At 40.3% G+C, this 12585-nt stretch overlaps 1 protein-coding gene across 4 annotated transcripts in view; it reads left to right on the top strand.

The window, feature by feature from the left end:
- The window catches only part of SLC9A7 (solute carrier family 9 member A7), a 198418-nt gene that overhangs the window by 170936 nt on the left and 14897 nt on the right, over positions 1-12585 (top strand). For all 4 annotated transcript variants that reach the window (XM_037160496.2, XM_053670646.1, XM_037160487.2 and 1 more), the window contains one exon: positions 8372-8454. In XM_037160496.2, coding sequence (XP_037016391.2) covers positions 8372-8454 — 83 coding nt within the window. The remainder of the gene's footprint in view (positions 1-8371; positions 8455-12585) is intronic.

Here is a 12585-nt window from a genome sequence, read left to right as displayed (position 1 = left end):
CGCCTGTTATGTATGAGGGGCGGAGCCTTAGGTGCTCACCAGGGCGGGGCAATCCAGTTGCTGGGTAGCCCAGTTGCTGGCTTGTGACACTGTCTGTGGGGGCAGGGTCAGAGAGGGAATAATGGTGTTTGTTTGCTCTCTTTCGGATTTCAGTCTCCTCTGCCTCTTCCCACAAGCAAATTGGGCCCTTCTGGTGCTGGTTCCTAGGTGGGTGGGCTTGTGTATGTTCTAAGACCCTGTGGGTCTCTCCAACGAACTCTCCTGTGAGGCTGGGAGCCCCTCCCAACACCTCAACCCCCCCCCCCCGCAAGTGTTTTCAATCAGTGCTTTTAGGCTTTATTTCCCACCACTGGGGCTCTGGGTTGCGTGGTCTGTGTCACTGCCCATTTGTTGCCTGGTTTATCTGCATGCGAATGTGTGTCCATGGTCAGCCACCACCTTGCAGGACTCACTGGGTTTGCTTGTTTCCTCCCCATGCCCGGTTCTGCCAACTACTGCTTTTTCCTGCCTGGACCCCTCTCTGCCATCTGCCGACTTTGCCCCTCTTACCGATGTGGATGAATGGTTCATTGTTGTTGCACTTCGGTACAGTTCAATTTTCTGTCTATTCTTAATGTGTTTTTTGTTTCTAAATCTTTGTTGTTCTTAAATTTGGTTGTGTGGGGAGGTAAAGGGTTTCCACCTACACCTCCATGTTGGCTGGAGATCTCTTTTTGGTCTTCTGACTTCTTCCCTTGGGTCCCTGTTTTTCCTTTCTGCTATTCTTTTTTCCCCTTAAAGTTCAAAATAACATTAATTAATTTTGTTTGACAAATACTTATTGAGTGTTAGGGCGGTTGGTAATGAGGGCTGTGAAACAATTCACAAAGAGAAGAAAGTGCAGAAGAAAGTTACTTTACTTTTCCAAAGGAAGAAAAAGGCTAGGTGCTGATGGAGATGAGTACTAGCATAAGCACCAGCCCTGAGGGGTGGGGGCTTTGAGAATTTGCCAGGTAATAGAGCAGTTGTAGAGCAGGATGTTTCAGTTGGGGTGCAATTTGTTTCAATGTTATCTTTTGGTGCAGGGTATAGTGGTCTGGTATGTGCTGTTCTGTAATTTCTGGGAGCCTCAGTACCTTCAGGGTGCTTCCAATAATTTTCTAGTCCTGAGAATAAGGGCTCATAAAACAATTAGGGTCAGTCATGCTTGGGGCTCTAGCCAGCTCCGGGAAAAAGGGCTTGAGAAGGTAGCTTTTGTCCTATTATTGAGCATCTGTTATATTTCAGATATTCTTTCAGGCTCTGTGAATACATATGCAAACAAGCTAGATGAATCTTTGTCCTTTGGAATTTGGGGACAGTGTGATGATGGAAGAGTAAGAGTGGAGAGTGGCAGATGTGAGCTTCTGGAGGGCCTCATGTACTTTTCTTTCAGGGACCATAGACCTATCCTTCTGCTGCTCTGATTGCCCCTACAGACCAGCAACCTGGGCATGACTAGGGCTTGTTAGAAATGCAGACTCTCAGGCTGCACTTTGACCCACTGAATCAAAATATTCATTTTAACAAGGCTCCCAGGAGGGTTGTGTACACTCTGCAGTAAGCACTGGGGAACTCTCGGTTCCCTATTTTTATGCCCTTTTATCTCACTTTTGAGAAATCATGGCCCTACCATCCCAGGGACATGAAAAAGGCCTGCATCTGGTTGCATCATTTATTTACTCATTTGTTTTGCATTAGTTTTGTATTCCTGTTGTAACAAATTAACCATAAACTTAGCAGCTTAAAGCAACACTATCTATAGTCTTGTAGGTCACATGTCTAGTGGACTCCACTGATTTCTCTGTTTTAGGTCTCTCAAAGCTGAAATCAAGTTATCTTTAGGGTCGGGCTTTGCCACTTGCAGGGTCATTCAGGTCATTGATAGAATTCAGTTTCATGCCTTTGTAGGACTGAGGTCCTGTTTCCTCCCTGGCTGTTGGCTGGGTATCAAGGTCAGCTCCTAGAACCACCTGCATTTTCTGGCTCCTAGTCTTCTCCATGTTCAAAGCCAGCAATAGTGAAGCAAGTCCCTGTTATGTTTTGAATCTCTCCTGCATCTTCTTCCATTGCATCTCTCTGACTCTTTTTGCCTGCCTTGTCCACTTTTAGGGGTCCGTGTGATTACATCGGACCCATTTGTAAAACCTTCAGTACATCTACAAAACCACTTTTGCCATGTAATGTAACATATTTACAGGCTCTGGTGATTAGGATATAGAAATCTTTGGGGAACTGGTATTCTGCTCCATCTCTGAAAAAAAAAAGCCATTCTCAGTAATGCAATGACCTTAACTTAAAAAAAGCTTTCAACAACAATAATAGAATAAGATTCAGTTCTACTCAATTTACTACTTCTAGAAAAATTGTTTTGAAATTTACTACTTCTAGAAAAATTGTTTTGAAAATAGAACCTTTTGCCACCCCTCAGTTCTTTAATCTTCTTTTTTCTTCATCACATATATCATCATATATGTATCTCTCTGTCTCCCCCTCTGGAAATGTGCTCAAGGTACAGATGCTGGGTCTCATTCCTCTTTGTGTTTCTAGAACCCAGCATGGTGTCTGGCAGACACAGTCAGTGCTTAGTCAATGTAGAAGAAATAGATACTGTTATATGCTCCACAAAATGATAATAAGCAGAGTTGGTGGTATTTATTTTCTGAAGGGGCTTTTTCATTAATATTGTCAATAAAAAGTAAAAACAAATCCCTTATGTAACTCATAAGAACAGAGAATAGAATGGTGGTTACCAGGGGCTGGGGAAATTAAGGAGATGTTTAAGGGTTTAAATTTGTAACTAAAAGATGAGTAAGATCTGGAGATCTAATGTGAAGCATAGTGAATATCAACAATGCTATATTATAAACTACACAGTTGCTAAGAGACTAGGTATTAATTGTTCTCACCACAAAAAATAAATGTTAATTATTGAGTTGATAGAGGTGTTAACTAACACTTCAGTGGTTATTATATTGCATTATACAAATGTATGAAATCAACTCATTGTATACCTTAAACTTGCCTGATGTTATATATCAATTATATTTTTCTTTATTTCGATTTAATTTACTTAAAAATATTTTATTGTTTATGCTATTACTATTGTCCCAGTTTTCCCCCTTTGCCTCCCTCTACCCAGCCTGCCCCCCACTTCCATAATCAGTCCTCTCACCATTATCCATGTCCATGGGTCATTCATGTATGTTCTATAACTGATCTCTTCACCTTTCAATCAGTCCCCCTCCCCCATCCCCTCTAACAGCTGTCAGTCTGTTCCACGATTCCATGCCTCTGGTTCTATTTTGCTTATTAGTTTATTTTGTTTATTAGATTCCTCTTATAAGTGAGACCATATAGTATTTGTCTTTCAATTATATTTCAATTTAAACTTGTCCAGAGTCACACGGCAAGGCAATGGCAGAGTCATGGATAGAGCTAGGATTTGGAACCAAGCAGTCTATTGAGAAAGACTGTGATGTTTACAACTCGACCTCTTGGACTGCTTTTTTGCCTTTGAAACATTTCTCAGAAAAGACAACCTTGTGCAAAACCTTGAAAAGGGAATAGGAATTGGCCAGATAGGTGTCATGGGCAGGAGAAAGTGAGAGGAAAACAGGGTGTTCAGGTGCTACAAGCAGCCTGAGCTAAAGATATGGGGGTATGAACCCTCCTGGTGGGAATGCAGGTTTTGAGAAGGGGTGTGGTGACAGAGCAAGTTCCTGCTTTTCCTATGGATGTAGCACTTGAATGGAAGTCCAAGAATCTGCAAATGGAGCAGGGAAGGGGGGGTCCTGACCATTGTAGTGTAAGCCTGCACCCACACTGATACCTACTCAGTCCTGTGCTGCTCAGACCCTGCAGGAAGGATTCAACTGGTTTGTTTGTGATAAATAACAGCCTAAATCAAGTTGTGAAGCAGTTGGTTGTCTTCTGGGTTAGCTTACAAAATTATCTCTGTTCTGTGGACCCTCCCTGATTACCCCAAACCCCACTCTATGTAGATTTACCTAAGCTGCTCCTGTACTTAATCATGCTTCTGGCACTATCTCTCGGAATAAGAAGTTGTTTAACACCTCTGTTATAATGTTGCACTTTTAATTTGCCCTGAATTTACCTCATGTAACCCGTTCAGAGCTATCTCTTGGTTTCTTACATTTCTGAGGTTAATCTTATTTGTGGACTGCAGGCATATCTTTTTGCAGCTGAGAAGAACTTTTGTTAGTTTGTTTTCAAAAAAGCAGCATTTACTTTGCTTTACTCATTTTAATTGTCCCTCTTGGGGCTTATGTAAGTGTTCTGTAGCTTCCTTGATGTGAGATGGCAAGAACTTAGGTGTTCCAGTTAATGACCATGAATTTTGGTTTTGCAAAGGTGAGGATGACAGAGTAGGGGTTTGCCACTTTTATTGTTTTAGAGGAGCAGATGAAACTGGCTTTGGGGGACTTGTCTTGTGCCTGATGGTTTAGAGTATCCTTCCTGATGATGTTTACTACCTTTTCTATTTTTTTCTTCAGTAAGATTCTGCAGACACTTAGAATTGGGGGCTTAGAACTTATCACTTTCTCTAGTGATGTCATTAGGCTAGCAGTTAATTACCTGAACAGAATGGTTGTTGTCTGCAAATGGAGATATTTCTGTGCTCTCTTTCTTTCACAAGAGTTATGAAAATGTGAAATAAAGTTAGTTTCTAGAATCTGTCATTTTTATTTCCTCATCCACAGGAGGGCCCATTTAACTAAGCCATTTCCACACAGCGTGGAGCAAAAGTAGGTTTATAGTTGTGAGTATGTGAAACACAGAGTTGATTCTTATTATTTATTGTAGTATTTTTCATATGAACAACTTTAAACCTATTTTGCCCTATCCTGTATTTCTCACTAAACATTCCTTAAATACCATGAGGATTTCATTGTTAAAATTAGTCTTCACCATTGGAAATATTAAGAATTTAAATAGTGTGTGCTGACGTTCCTCCCTCTACTTGTCTATATGCTTACCTTCTCAGAGGTCTCAAAGTAGTCCTAGAACCTGTATTTTTACTACGGGTAGAATTTATACCTACTGTGATTTAGAACTACTTGTAATTGTAGCTAAACTTTTATTTGGTGATTGCTGATTGTCTCCCACTCGCAGAGTTGCCTCTCCATATAACATTAAAGAGAATGATGATAAAAATGGCTGAGTTTCCCAAGCAGTCTGTATTCTCACTTGTTGTCCACCAACATAGAGCCCCAGCTGTGCCCTCAAATCGCTGCAATCAATCCACTTTTTAAATTAATTGTCCTGCTTATAATACTTGCGCAGAACAGATTTCTTAAATCTCAAATGAATGTTTCATTTTGCCAGTTATTTTCAAAATTAAGTGATGGGGATGTTTGAATTAAGGAGGCATGAGAGGAGTAGTAAAGGAAATTACTACTTGAGGGTAGATAAAAGAACAGAAATTGTAGTTCTGGCTCCATTTCCCCTGCCCAACACTCCCATCTTCATAAAATGGGTAGGGAAAGTTACTGCACAATCTGGAACATAATACAGGTGGCTGGGTCAGGACCAGCAAGAGTCTTTGGCTGGTTTGTCAGGAAATTCAACTAACTGCGATTACCCAGACCAGTTTTGGGATACCTGGAAAGTTGGTTTTACGGAAGCTTTCTTCAATATTTTCTATAAATCAGTTTTGGCCTATTAGGGTCTAAAATACCTTACAATAATTAATCTTCTGAAAGGCACTTCAGGGAAAATTACAATAAGAATGCCAAAAGAAATTTTGTATTACTTTGAGTTGATCTACCTACAGATATAACCAAGCTGTTTCACTTTGGGGATTGATGTGCCTGCCTTTTAGATTTATTCAATTTCCTTAAAAATATTCGCTCCCAATATACGAAGAGGGGACCCCCCCCAAAACAGAATTATCTTCTGGAGGGTAGGCCCCTTGTAGTACAGGATCCCCCTGCTATGTGAGTGCTCTAGGAACCCATCTGTATTGGTGCACTGGCTGGCATTGTACTGAGAGGCTGCATTTGGCTTCAGTAAATTTTTAGGTATATTTTAGTGATTATGCTATTACAGTTTTCCCAGTTTTTTCTCCCCTTTATCCTCCCTCCACCCTGTACCCCCAGCCTTCCAGCCTTCCCCACCTTACTTCATGTCCATGAGTTATATATATATATATATATAAGTTCTTTGACTTCTGTATTTTCTGTACCATTCTTAATCTCTCCCTGTCTATTTTATGCCTACCATTTATGCTTCCTATTCTCTGTACCCTTCCCCCACCATTCTTCCCCTCCCCATCCCCACTGATAACCCTCCATGTGATCTCTATTTCTGTGATTATGTTCCTGTTCTAGTTGTTTCCTTAGTCTGCTTTTGTTTTTAGGTTCAGTTGTTAATAGTTGTGAGTTTTGTCATTTTACTGTTTGTAGCTTTGATCTTATTCTTTTTCTTAGATAAGTTCCTTTAACATTTCATACAATAAGGGCTTGATGATGATGAACTCATTTAACTTGACCTTATCTGGGAAGCACTTTATCTGCCCTTCCATTTTAAAAGATAGCTTTGCTGGATAAAGTAATCCTGAATGGAGGTCCTTGCCTTTCATGACTTTGAGTACTTCTTTCCAGCCCCTTCTTGCCTGTAAGGTTTCTGTTGAGAAATCAACTGAGAGTCCTATGGGAACTCCTTTGTAGGTCACTCTCTCCTTTTCTCTTGTGACTTTTAAGATTCTATGTTTATCTTTAATCTTGGGTAACTTAATGATGATGTGCCTTGGTGTATTCCTCTTTGGGTCCAATTTCTTTGGGACTCTCTAGGCTTCTTGGACTTCCTGGAAGTCTATTTCCTTTGCCAGATTGGGGAAGGTTTTCTTCATTATTTGTTCAAATAAGATTTCAATTTCTTGTTGTTCTTTTCCTGCTGGTACCCCTATAATTCAGATGTTAGATTGCTTAAAGTTGTCCCATAGGTTCCGAAGTTTCTCCTCATTTTTTTGAATTCTTGTTTCTTCATTCTGTTCTGCTTGAGTATTTATTTTTTCCTTCTGTTCCAAACTGTTCATTTGAACCCCAGTTTTCTTCCCTTCACTGTTGATTCCCTGTACATTTTCCTTTATTTAGCTTTGTATAGCCTTCATTTCTTCTTTTTGTGACTAAGCTCAATCATTTCTGTGAGCATCCTGATTACAAGTATTTTGAACTCTGCATCAGATAGGTTGGCTATCTCCTTGTCATTTAGCTCTTTTTCTGGAGTTTTGATCTGTTCTTTCATTTGGGCCACATTTTGTTGTCTCAGCACACCTGTTATGTTGTAAGGGGGTGGGACCTTAGGTATTCACCAGGGCATGACAACCCTGGTTGCTGCAAGCTGGTGCTGTCTGTGGTGGAGGGGTCAGAGTGGGAACAATGCTGCTGAGCAGCTAGCTTCTCCATTCTAGCCCCACTTTCCAAGGAACTCTCCTGTGAGACTGGGAGTTTCTCCTGCCATGTCAACCCTTGAGGTAGTTTACAACTAGCTTTGAGTCTTTAGTTTCCCATTCAGCCAACCCCACCTCACCCACATGGTCCACTGCCTTGCAACTGCCTGTCCTCTCTGCTGGGCTGCCTGTCTCTGTCACTCCTACTAGTCTGGGTGAATGTTTTTTGAATACTTTGGTTGTTGGAGTTCCATGTAGTTTTATTTTTCTGTCATTTCTGGTTGTTTATTTGTTTTAGATTGGTTTTTATCTTTCTTTTAGTCGTAAGAGGAAGTGAAGCATTTCTACCTATGCCTCCATCCTGGCTGGAACTCCTGGCTTCAGTGAATGTTTTTTGAAGACTCTTACAATGTGTTTGCTCATTTCATGATGGGTGATTTACAAGCACACCTGCCCACACCATGCTGAGTGTTCAGCGGTTTTTGACCAAAAATTGCATGACCCCCATGCCCCACCACCCCTACATACCCCATCTTTCCCTAAGTGACTTTTTTTGTTTCCCTGGATGAAAAAACTCTCAAAGAGAAACGTTTGCAGATGTAAAAGAAGTGAAACAAAATAGCAGAAGCACTAAAAGGTATCAAAATTGGCAAGTTCAAAGATGGTTTTGAGCAGTGGGAAAAACATCACAATCAGTGCATTGTATCAAATGGAGAGTATTTTGAAGGGGACTGAAGTTTAAACATGTAAGAAAAAATACATAATTTTTTTATAAATAAATTCTGGGGTATTTTGTCCTCCTTGTAACTTTGATACTCTGGTGATATAGGATGTTTGATTCATATATATCAAAATAATTTAAAACTATGGTTAAAAAAAAGCTTTTCTCCTTTAATTCAATCCTGTTTTTACAACTAAGCATGTTTTATTTGTTCCTAGGATGGTCCAGATTCCACTGGAGGAAACCGGACAAAGCAGGAGAGTGCATGGCTATTCAGGCTGTGGTACAGCTTTGACCACAAGTATCCTTTTACCTGGTTTCCCTGAAACATTGATGATGAAATCATCTTGTTGAGTTGCCAGTGAATGACTTCTGATAAGTAAGGAAAGATGTGCACTTGCTACAATGTAATCAGCCCTTTCTTGGCACTCCGGCAGTGACCATTCAACCACAGGTAGTCCTGGTGAGCATCTCTCTGGCCAGGAGGAACATATGTACATCATTAGGTTAGTCCACTCATAGCCTGGTAGACTCATGTGGTTTTTCAGAGGGTTGTGTGAAATGGCAATATACCTTTGTAGGTGAATTGGTGTAGTCAGGAGGGAAAGTAGAGCTTGGGGAGTGTGGGGAGGCTAATTTCTTTACTTTTTTGTAATTATATTTTATTGATTATGCTATTACAGTTGTCCCATTTTTCCCCTTTATTCCCCTCCACCCTGAACCCACATCCTACCAGCATTCTCCCCCTCAGTTCATGTCCACGGATCATACATATAAGTTCTTTGGCTTCTTCATTTCCTATACTATTCTTCATCTCCCCCTGTCTATTTCTTACCTACCTATTATAGTTCTTATTCCCTGTACCTTTTCCCCATTTTCCCCCTGCCTCCTCCCCACAGATAACCCTCCATGTGATACCCATTTTTGTGATTCTGTTCCTGTTCTAGTTGTTTGCTTAGCTTGTTTTTGTTTTTGTTTTTAGGTTCAGTTGTTGATAGTAGTGAGTCTGTTGTCATTTTACTGTTCATAGCTTTGATCTTCTATTTCTTTTTTTTATTATTAATATTAAATTTTATTTAGTTACTTTTCAAGTACATTTTTTTTCTCTCCCCCCCCGCCCGGTCTCCCCCCTCCCTCCCATTCCCCCCCCCAGTCCTCATCTCTGTGTCTTTCATACTTGTTCCTCAAAATCCCTCCCCCCTTTTTTCCCCTTAAGTTCCCTTCCCTCTCCCCTCTGGTCGCTGCCCACTTGTTCTCTATTTCAGCGTCTTTGTTTTTATTCTGTTTGCTTGTTTGTTTTATTCTTTAGCTTCCTGTCAAAGGTGAGATCATATGGTATTTGTCCTTCAATGCCTGGCCTATTTCACTCAGCATAATGCTTTCCAGTTCCATCCATGTTGTTGCAAAAGGTAGTAGCTCCTTCTTTCTCTCTGCTGCATAAAATTCCAGGGGTCCTGGGAAAAGAGCTGAGACCCTCAACCCCCTCCCTTTCTGGCCAAGCAAGGTGGGGGGCCAGGAGAGACTTGTTTGATAGAGTTTACAGAGAGGGTGCGGAGGACAAAGGGCCCCAACCAAAGACTCTGTGGTTGCCAGCCCAGGAGAACTCAGAGGTGCAGCCTGGGGCTCTGAATCCAGTAGACACGGCAGCCTGGTCTGCTTCACACCCAGCTTGGCAGCGAACCCAGGATTGGGCAGAGGGTCTGGGGCCTCCCAACTGATCTTCTATTTCTTAGAAAGTCCCTTTAACATGTCATAAAATAAGGGTTTGGTGATGATGAACTCCTTTAACTTGACCTTATCTGGGAAGCACTTTATCTGCCCTTTTGTTCTAAATGATACCTTTGCTGGATAGAGTAATCTTGAATGTAGGTCCCTGCCTTTCATGACTTGGAATACTTCTTTGCAGTTCCTTCTTGCCTGCAAGATTTCTTTTGAGAAATCAGCTGTTAGTCTTAAGGGAACTGCTTTGTATGTAACTGTTTCATTTTCTCTTGAAGCTTTTAAGATTCTCTCTTTACCTTTAATTTTTGGTAACTTAATGATGATGTGCTTCAATGTGTTCTTCTTTGGGTCCAATTTCTTTGGGACTCTCTGGGCTTCCTGGACTTCCTAGAAGTCTATTTCCTTTGCCAGATTGGGGAAGTTTTCCATTATTTGTTCAAATAAGTTTTCAATATTTTGCTCTTTGTCTTCTCCTTCTGGCACCCCTATGATTTGGATGTTGGAAAGTTTGAAGTTGTCCCGGAGGTTCCTAAGCCTCTCCTCACTTTTTTTGAATTCTCATTTCTTCATTCTGTTCTGATTGAATGTTTATTTCTTCCTTCTGGTCTAAACCATTGATCTGAGTCCTGGTTTTTTTCCCTTCACTGTTTGTTCCCTGTACATTTTCCTTTATTTCACTTTGCATAGTCCACACTTCTTCCTCTATTTTGTGACCATGCTCAACCAAATCTGTGAGCATCCCGATTATCATTGTTTTGAACTCTGCATCCAATAGGTTGGCTATCTCTTCATGACTTAGTTCTGTTTTTTGAGCTTTGGTGTGTTCTTTCATTTGGGCCATATTTCTTTGTCTTTGTACACCTGTTACATACTTAGAGGCAGAGTGTTAAGTATTTGTCAGGGCGGGGTAACTCACTTCACTGCATCATGCCCTGTATGTGGGGGAGGGGTGAGAGAGGGAACAGTGCTTTCTTGGCTCTTTACACACTTTCAGTCATTTCCCTCACTACTCACAAGCAAATTGGGCCCTTCTGATGCTGATTCTCAAGTGAGTGGTTTTGTGTATGTTCCAGGACCCTTCAATTCTCTTCAATAAGCTCTCCTGTGAGGCCAACAATCTATTCTGTCACCAAAACCCCCACTGGTTTTTACAGCCAGAGGTTTTGAAGCTTTCTTATCCTGTGCTGGAACCCTGGGTTTCAGGGTCTTCCTTGATTCCCAGTTGTTCCTCCCAGTTTATACACATGCAAATGTGGGGCCACCTGGTCTGCCAGCCTCTGCCTTGCTGTGCATCCTCTGCACTTCAGTTACTGGTCTCCACCCCTCCTACTAGTATGAATGAGTGTTTCTTCTTTAACTCCTTGGTTGTCAGACTTCCATACAGTTCTATTTTCTGGCAGGCCTGGTTGTTTATTGTTATAAAATTTGTTGTTTTCCTTCTTTTGGTTGTGCAAGGAGGCAGTGTATCTACGTATGCCTCCATTTTGGCCAGAAGTTGGGAGGCTAATTTCTAACAACTGAATCAACTCTAGGCAAGTCTGATACAGGCCTTAACTGGGCGACATGCAGGATAGACTCTGTTACAATAGATTTACTTGATCCCAGGTGATAATTAACAACCAAAAAGTTAAACTTTTATGGTTTCTTCAGTTGACATAGTGATCAAATAGGCATGTAGCTAGCTTACATATGGTCTTTGGAGAGTTGGAAAGTGTTTCATATTTTTTATTGAAGTATAAGATACATGTAGAAAAGTAGACAAGTCATAAGTCAGTAAATTATCACAAAATAAACATACTTATTTAACCCGAAACAGGTCAAGAAACATGCAATTACCAGGTCTCCTCATGCCATAACCCAATTACTCTCATACACCCTTTCTCTTCCCTAAATGTAACTACTCTCCTGACTTCTAGCAACACTTAATAGTTTTAGCTGTTTTTTTAGTTTTGCGTAAATGGGATTATAGAATATGTGTATGTGTGTATAATATATGTTAGTGTCTGGTCTATTTGACTTGACAGTCTATTTGACTTGACATCATTTGTGTGATTCATCCATGTTGTCACATGTACCTCTAGTTCATCTATTTCATTGTTATATAGTATTTTGTTGTATGAACATATCATGATTTATTTATCTACTGTTGATGAACATGTAGATTGCTCTGCTTTGGAACTGCTGAAAAAAATAGTGCTATGAACATTCCTATACATGATTTTTTGGTTCATGTTTACATGCATTTTTGTGAATGTAATGTTGGGAATATACCCAGGAGTGAAATTGCTGGATCATAGGACATAAACTGGTTCAACTTTAGATAAAAGTGCTAAACAGTTTTACAAAATGATGGTACCTCTTTACACAAGCACCTGTAGTGTATGAGAGCTCTAGTTTCTTCACATCTTTACTGACAATTGGCTTTGTCAGTTTTGTTAATTTTAGCCATTCCAGTGGGTTTGTAGTGGCATTTCATTATGGTTTTAATTTGCATTTGTCTGATGACTAATAAGTTTGAGCACCTTTTGACAGATTTACTGACCACTTGGTATGTTCCTTTATGAAGCATCCGTTCGAGTCTCCCAACAGTTTTTCTTTTTGGTTGTCTGCCTTTCTCTTACTAATTTGTAAGAGTTCTTCATATATTCTGGAGAAAAATATATACATGATTATATATATATATATATATATATATATATATATAATCATA

Source organism: Artibeus jamaicensis, unplaced genomic scaffold (genome assembly GCF_021234435.1).
Source record: "Artibeus jamaicensis isolate MK-2021 breed Jamaican fruit bat unplaced genomic scaffold, CSHL_Jam_final contig_60, whole genome shotgun sequence".
Classification (NCBI taxonomy): domain Eukaryota; kingdom Metazoa; phylum Chordata; class Mammalia; order Chiroptera; family Phyllostomidae; genus Artibeus; species Artibeus jamaicensis.
This window is presented reverse-complemented; position numbering and strand designations above follow the sequence as displayed.